Source organism: Tinamus guttatus, unplaced genomic scaffold, assembly GCF_059628265.1.
Source record: "Tinamus guttatus ecotype Peru unplaced genomic scaffold, ASM5962826v1 Tinamus_guttatus_pri_ptg000710l, whole genome shotgun sequence".
Lineage (NCBI taxonomy): Eukaryota > Metazoa > Chordata > Aves > Tinamiformes > Tinamidae > Tinamus > Tinamus guttatus.
This window is the reverse complement of record NW_028289244.1, coordinates 4,582,066-4,590,337: the sequence shown is the minus strand read 5'-3', so window position 1 is coordinate 4,590,337 and position 8,272 is coordinate 4,582,066. Positions and strand designations below refer to the sequence as shown.

The 8,272-nt window shown below is 53.9% G+C and overlaps 1 protein-coding gene across 3 annotated transcripts in view; it reads left to right on the top strand.

The window, feature by feature from the left end:
• Positions 1-6,254: 6,254 nt before the first annotated feature.
• RNF130 (ring finger protein 130) overlaps positions 6,255-8,272 on the top strand; it is a 46,794-nt gene continuing 44,776 nt past the window's right edge. The window contains exon 1 of one of the 3 annotated variants that reach the window (XM_088536854.1): positions 6,255-6,632. In XM_088536854.1, the coding sequence (XP_088392980.1) occupies positions 6,290-6,632 (343 nt within the window). In that variant the 5' untranslated portion in view covers positions 6,255-6,289. The remainder of the gene's footprint in view (positions 6,633-8,272) is intronic. The other 2 variants (XM_088536852.1, XM_088536853.1) reach the window with 2 other exon arrangements.

Here is an 8,272-nt window from a genome sequence, read left to right as displayed (position 1 = left end):
CAGCTGCCGCCTCTCCGTGCCAGGACTCGAGAGCACCTCGCTGATTCCTCGGGTTTCCTTCATTCCTGTGGCTCGGACATGCGTTCCGCCGGCAAGCGGGTGCCTGTGCTCAGCACTACAGCACCTTCTGCCCGCATCCAGCCTCCACGCAGACCAGCTCCCCATTCAGAAAGCCCATTTCAGGTCAGATATAAATAGATGCGTCTTAGTCAAGTTTCTTCCCGGTGCGCCGCCTCAGTGTTTTTCCTTGGATTGCTTCCTCCTCCCGCACTCATGATGTCAGCTGCTGAGCGGAATCAAAGGGAAGAAATCCCTAATGACATCAGCAGCCAGAGCAGGACATTTCGAGGAGGTGGATGGGGAGATCCCAAGGGATCGTTGTATGAGCTCGCACACGCTGTTCCTTCTGGGCAGGTGCCAGCGAACACCCAGCCTCTCCACTCCTCCGTGAGTAACACCCACACCCCTCTCCTCTCTCCCGAGGGCCCCACCACTCTGCCTCATCATCGAGATTATTTTAGCCATTTCAACCCAGCCAGCGCTGCGTAGGTCATCAGCTGCTGGCTACAGTCCTCCCCGTGAGACAAATAAAGAGCAACTCTTTTTATAGGCCTTGTGCAAAATAGGGTTTTATATACTCAGCCCTGGGAGCAGGTTCCTCACAGGTCAGCTGCTCTTACTTTCCCCTTCTCCCAGAATAGTGTTGAGATCATTTGTTGCTCAAGTGAGAAATTAAAGCAAAACTGTTAATTTCAGCTGGCTTCCAAACACAGAGCAAAAATGGGTTGTTTGCTGAAAGGAAAAGGATCAAAGCGGTAGGGAGTGAAATGTTTATTTTCAAGTTGCTGCAGAGGTTTTGCAAACAATGGAAGGAACAAGGCTGCAGCACCGGGGTCCCCGGGCTGCGTCCCCTTGGGTGCTGGCACTGCTGCGCGCGCCGTCGGGGCAGCATCTGCCTGCGGCGCAAGCCCCGAGCCTCCTGCATGGACGTGACCTTCCTGCTGTCCTGCTTCCCGGCAGCCCCTGGCTCTGGGGAGTCAATCACTGTCCTGCAGGCAGCCCTGCAGGTTCTGTTGCAGGGCTACAGCGTCTCTGTCTTTGAGGGAGGGAGATACATATTTGCTGGGGGCTTGGGCTTTTTGTTTCTGGAGGATATCACATGAAGTGAGAGCTCCGGTGAACCTCCGTGGCCTCTGAACAGCTCTCTGCGCTGCTGCCTCGCTGCTCTCCTCCTACAGCTCTCCATGCTGCCCAAAATCCAAGAGCTCAGCTCCATCGCTGCGGAGCAACTTCCCCACGCAGGCCGCTCCGAACATCCCGCTGCCTTCTCCGGCAGCCGCGGGGCTGGCGGAGCGCTGTGCACCGGAGCAGCTCCGCACCGGTGAGCTCTGCTCGCCGGCCACACCGTGTGCTCAGAGCCAGGGCTTGGGCTTTGCTGGGCTTCACAGCACTCATAGTGTTCTCCCAAATTGCATCGCGCTCTCGGCAGAGGCTTTTAGGCATATCCTAATGTGTGAGGTCCGTGAGACTTTCCCAAGTCTTAATTACAGTCTGCTGCACATGTGTAATGGGGGAGATTTGTTTAGCAGATAGGAAAAGCAAGGCTGGCCGATGATCTGTGCCCGTTTAGAGCACAGAACCAGAGGGCCAGCAGTCCCCTTGCTGTTTGTGTCAGCAAGATGCCATGGCTGCGATTTACATGGCAAACGGAGGCACAAAACTGGATCAGCCTCAGCCAAGCTGACTGAGGGATGTGAAATGGCATGTAGCAAGCAATTCCCTGATTTCTGGCATGCCCCTAAGTTGCCTGGAGTCTGAGCATCTTAAAGTAGGGGTCAGGAATCAGGGAAGCAGGACAGCCAACAGGGTGCAGGTCAGGCCCAATTGCCCTGTGCTCACCCTGCTCTGGTTTTCAGTTGCGTTGCTCCCTTGGCAGAAGGAAGGCTACGTGTGCCCGGTGCCACTGGACTCACACGGGTGGAAGGTGACAGCCAGCAGAGCAAAACTGAGGCTGCTCTCTTGGCAACAGGCATCCTTAGGACCCAGATTATCTTGTTCCCAGTGCTTCACAGATAGTTCTCTGCCTGGAAACACAGCTCCAACTGAGAAAAGGCCTAAAAAGTATGTTTACAGATTAAGTAACAGGTGAAAATCAGAATTCCAAAGTGGCTACAAGTCCTCGTCCACTTTAGAGACGTGCTGGCAAACCTGCGCGCTTGCAGGACCCTGGCAGGGTTCCTCAACAGAGCCGGGACGGAGGCATCCGAGTGCTCTGGCTGGCGCTCGAGGCTCCCGTCAGCCAGGACAGCTGCCCTTGCTCTTAGGTTCAGCTGTAACTTGCTATGAGCATCACCGTGAAGAAGGGTTACTTCCTTACAGCCACTGTTCAAACTCCCCTGCTTCCTCCAGGGGAAAGCACTGGATTGACACCTGATTTTGAACCCTGATATCATTCAGCTCCACAACAGCGTGTTTTATTTTCTCTGTTTTGTACCATCTTACCATGGCGGGTATCTGTTCCCATTGTATCCACATCAACAGCATCGCATGAACATTACAGACATAATATGAGCAAATGCTGCCTCCTCTTCAGACCCCAACTGCAGCGTGGGGTAGTGGAGAGTTGTACTCACACTCTTTTAAAAGTCTAATAAGATTACAGTGTACAAACCTGATACTCTTTCCGCGTTATTGCTACCATCTGTGATTACTGAAACTACCAAAGCTTCAAAGTAATCACACTTTACATTATTTCTGGCACTTTTTTACCTTCTTCAGATAAGTCTGAGCATGAAATTAAGCTGATGTGTTTTGGTTTTGAGATGCAAGGCAACGCTGTTGTCTGTCCCTCCACAGCAACACAAGTATTTCAACTTTTAAAACCCAGGGTTCGGTATTTGTGCCTGTTCCGTTTGCAACGTACTCACTGTTTTGTCTGGGCTTTTTGCTGGAACTCAGTGTTGAAACTAAGCTATTTATCATCATCCTCCTTTAGAATGACTGTTCCCACTCTAGCCACAGACTCATATTTCCTTACTGTTTATTATTGAGGTCATTCCTCTCACATGACAGCAAAGTGTTTGAGCAACATTGGTCCCCTACTTGCAAACACATACACCCACACATCTCTGAACAAAAACCCTTATGTGTCAAGTAAAACTTCATTTATATTGCAATATTTTAACCTGGTACCTGTTGTTGCTACAGCACCACTCAACGTTTCGGTGGGCTGCCTTTGATGCAAGTAGGTTACTATGGGTTATGTGTGAATCCAAAAGTGCGGTTTGTGTGCGTGTGGGTGAATGAGTGTTTTGTGGGTGAGAATTTTGGGGTGTTTGCATGTGCGAGTTTAATTTAGCGACGTGTGTATGTGAGTTTTTATAACTCACCTTGAGTCTTGTCCCTGGAAGTTGATGGTTATATATCATGCCAGTTAGAACACTGCTTTCTTTCCTCTCCTCCTATAGTACTTGTTACCCTTTAAGAGTTTTGTTGTAATATCTAAATGTGAAAATGAATAAAGTCATAACTTGCATCTGCTCTCCTGTGTCTGCAGGCAGCCGCTGCCCGCAGGGCCTGCAGCGCTGCCCTGCGCCAAGACAGTCTGGCCCCAACCTGCTTCCAGGGGCAATTCCAAGCAATTAGCATGTCCGAGTTTTATTACGTTTATTTTTGTGCCCCTTTGCCTTCCCGAATCCTCCAGGAAACAGCTGGGCTTTGTGGCATTTCCATCCAGGATGAAGCTCGCCCTTTCTCACGATGGAGACGGATGCGCGTGGCTTCAGCTCGCTGACAGGAGCCATCGCCCCACGTCCAGGCCCATTGCCCCGCGGTCCCCGGCGCCGTTGGGCTGCTCCTCTCCCTCCCGCTCTCTGCTGGGGCTTCAGGCCTGGTTTCTGGCCACCCAAAGGCCATGGGGATGGCTCCTCACGCCACTGTCACCCCAACTCCCCCCGTGCTGCTCTCTCCTTCCATCCCCCCAATGGCTCCCTGCACCCTTCATCCCCATTGCCCCTCTCACCCTCCGACCCCACAAACGTGTCCCCTCGCCCCTCTCACCCTCCGTCCCCCCACAAGGAGCCCCCCAGGCCGTTTGGGGCCGCCCCCGCCTCCCTCCGTGGCCGCTGCCACCTCAGGGCTCCGCGGGCCCCTCTAGGTGGCGCCCTCGGCGCGGCCACCGCGGGCGGGAAGATGGCGGCGGGGCCGAGGGCGGGCAGGGGGCGAAGGGGACGGTGGAAGCGGTGGAAGCGGCGGGCGGGCAGCGCTGTCCGCGCGGGGCTGAGGGGAAGTTGCTGCCCCCGGGCCCCGGGGAGCGCGGGCAGCGACATGTGAACAGATACACGGTCATTTCTACAAAAAAAAAAAAAAAAAACGGGAGCCAGGCGACCATTCCATGGGCACCCGTTGAAGTACTGGTCCCTGCACTCTTGTTTGGAGGGGAATGGATGAGGAAGGGGGAACGGGCACGCAGCATCGTGAGACCCAGCTCAGTCCGGCACCTCATCCAGCCCCGGTTTCCTAGGGAAGCGCGGGCAGGAGCTCGTGCCCGTCCGCCCTCCCCGCCGTGGGGGGCATGAGGGCAGGGTGAGCATCTCCAGGAGAAGATGCCTCCGCGGGGACCTGCTGCACCAGCACAGTGACGCTGTGTCACTTCCACAGCGACCTTTGGGAACATCCCGGCCCTGCGACAGCCGAGGAGGCTGGTGAAGGGCAGGAGCAGGGGCTCCTGCTGAAGCAGAGCCACAGGGCGAGGCAGCCTTGCTCGTCCCTGCCTCGGGATGGACCCGGCCCTTCCTGCACATCCGGCCTCTCTGGAATATGACTGTGCACGGAGACAGCGCGGAACCCCTTGTCCTTAAAATCAAACTGCACCGTGAGAGTGGCAGCTCGGAGACGCATCCTGCACAGGGCAGTGTCAGACCGTTTGCCTTGATCCTGCCCTCCGGTTGTCCCCAAGTGGAGGGTGAAAGGTTTGGTGGAATGTTGAGGGGCCGTGAATGACATGGGGCTCCTAACCCAGCATTTACCAAGAAAAAAAAAAAAGTGGAAACAGAGCATTCAGCTACTGCTTCAGAGACATTTCCTGGATCCTATCAGCATTTCTACAGAGCTTTTCATAAACAGCATCTCGGAGGATTTTACAGTGCCACAAATTGCTTGCCATTACCAAGGCCCTGTGGGCCAATTCTGCTCGCAGATAAAGGCTTGCAAAGCACACGGGTTTGCTTTCCTTGGAAATGACATGGATACCTCCAAGGGCAGCATTAGACCCACTACTTGCAGGTAAATGAGATAAACTGAACGTGCTTTTACACTGTTATCTCACATGCATATGTGACCAGGTGCATCAAAAGCAGATAAGCTACAAAGCCTCCTGAAAGAGAATAGTTTAATAAGATGCTGAGGTTAAACACCATGCTTATCGCAGGGCCTTCCCCACCAGCTGGTGAAGTCACCAGGGAGACCATATCGCAGAGGAACAACAGCACGGTGATTTTTTGTGAATTCATAGAGCATCCTAAACCACAACCACAAAGGACTTGTTTTCTTTGCCATAAATTTGCAGGTGGCCTCCCTTCAAGATCGGGGAAGGCCTTTACATTGTTCTGTTACTCCTGTACTCATGAAGAGGCTCAAAAATCTTAAAATTGTGATGCTGGTTGAAGAGATAGCAATTTGAAGCATACCACAGGCTGGGTATTTATTCAGAGCAGTTGAGTGTTTGCGGTGTTGATGGTCCTGCTTCCCTACTGCAAAAATATTAACTCCAAATTAGGAAGGAGGGCTCAGATCCCAGCGCAGCAGCCGAGCCGTTCCCACTGCACGAGCCCCTTTAGCACCAGTCGGGGTGTCCACAGGACTCCCCTTTTTTTCGGGCATTCCGCCCCTTTCCCCCATGCTCTCCGGCTTCCCCCACACCCTCGCGCCTGCAGCCGCGCACTGCCATGGCCGCCCACCTCAGCGCTCGCCCCGCCCTCCATGACGTCATCGCCCGCAAGCTCCGCCCCCCCCCCGCGGGCACCGCCTCTCGCCCTCGTGGCGCGGGGCGGGGCGCGCGCGCGCGCGGCGGGGGGAGCGGGCGGCGCCGGCGGCGGGAGCGCGCGCGGAGCATGAGGCGGCAGCGCGGGGCGCTGCGCAGCGCCGCGCGCCGCCCGCCGCACTGAGGCGAAGCGGGGCGAGGCGGAGCGGTGGGCGCTCTCGAGGCGGCCGCGCACTCCCTCCCCGGCGGCGGCGGCGGCATGAGCGCGGCGGCCTGAGCGGCGCGGAGCGGCCTGGCTCCTCCCATGGCATGAGCCGCCGCTCGCCGCCTCCCGCCGCCCGCGCTGCGGGGCTCTCGGATGGGCGCAGCCGGCGGCGCGCGGCGCTGAAGATGAGCCCGGCGCGGCGGGGCGGGCGCCGCTGGGGCCGCCGCTCCTCCGCGCTGCTCCTGGCGCTCTGGCACTGCTGGCTGTGGCCGGCGGGCGCCGACAACGCGAGCCAGGCGTATTACACGGCGCTCGTGAACGTGACCGTGCTGCACCCGGAGCGGCCCGCGCCCACGCTGCTGCGCCTGGACCGCGGCCGCTACGGGCAGGACTCGCCCAAGGTGGAGGTCAAGGGGCTGCTGCTGGCGCCCATGCCCATTAACGGAGGTAACGGCGGCGGCGGGGCGGGGGGGTTGACATGGTGCCCCCGGAGCCTTGCGGACCCCCCGGGGGAGCCCCGGCCACGAGTGGGGGCAGGAACGCCCGTGGGCCCCGTGCTCGCCGCCCTCCGCGTGTCCTGCGTCCTCCTGGCATGGAGGGGTCATTCCCGAGCCGCTTGGGCTGCAGGTGCCTCTTGCCTGAATTTCAGAGCAGCCCTCCCGCCGCCGGGAGATGGCCTGGAGCTTTTGCCGCTGCCTAAAGCCATGGTTATTCGGTGTGTGTTTCCTAAAAATGGGCCTTTTTTGCTCTTTCCATCAGCACTCGGAGCAATAGAAGCTCTCGAGCTGCTGCTTTCGTGTGTCCATCACAAAGCGTGCTCAGCTCTGAGATGCTAAACGCCATGTAGTGCTTCCAAATGAGTATTTCATTTTTATTACAGCAAAGCCGTTTGTGCAGCCATCACTTCCTGATAAACGCATGCCTTGGGTTTTATAGACAAAACTAATTTAGAGCAAGTGAGAATATTATCCTGATTCTTCCTTTTCTAAAATGAAACCAGATGCTTCGGTCATAGTAATGTGGCTCCAATGCCATCTTCTTTTTTTGAAAACCTTTCTCGAGATTATTTAAAATGCTGTCCTTAACAAATGGATCACTTGATGGAGCATAGTGGTCTCAGCCTGTATTCTAGGCAGTAAACCTCTGAAGAGAGCATTAAGTGAAATAATGCAGTCTGTTAAACCTAGACTCTAAGTGGTGCGAGTACTTAAGAGTTTTTAAAGGACATAACACAACTACTGTATTATTAAAAGCTTCTGAGGATTTACCAAATCGTATAGACCAGGAAAATACTTTGTAGCTCCTTCAGAACAAAATAGATCCTGCCAGGGAGTCTGCTCTGAGCCTTTAGTAAATAAGAGGCAGTCTGTGCCTCAGCACGTGCTCACTGGTCTCATTTGAAGCTCCTTTCCACTGGCTTTAGGAAGTGTTAATTAGTGCAGATTAAAACAACATGTTTGAGGAGGAAAAAAAAATCTTTTAGCAAGACAACTGCAATGATCATGTATCAAATTCTGCACTTACATTCGCTTTTTCAGAAGTTCAGGTTTTGACAGAGGTGCTTGGTCTTTCATTATTTGCCCCGCTTTCTGGTGCTGTCTTGTGTACCTCACTTAACACCCCCAAAACTTCATGTGAAACCAAAAGGACATCCTAAAGGTGTGAGACATCCAACCAGCATTGTTTCAATAAGTGACATTTCTGAAGACTTCAGAACTGCCATCCTTTAATATATGAAAGACATCACTGAATTCCTTTAGTAGTTGCATTGTTTATCAAGAAGAAGATTTGGAATTAATTAATTTTTAATCTGCTTTTGTAACTTTTTCTGATCTCTCCAAATGTGGCCTTCACTGAGGACTAATTAGAACATTGAGAGAGGCTGAAAGGATTTCCATGGAAGCTAAATGAAGCTATCAGCAATCCACAGACAGGACTTTAATACATTACTACCAAAATATAATATGTTGAATAATTGCAGTGAGAAAGGCCAGTAAAAATCATGAAATTGCAAGTCTCTGAATTATTGTGGTTTTGACATGGTGTAATCATGAAAACTTTGCCATCAGTTGTTGAGGTTGTTCAGT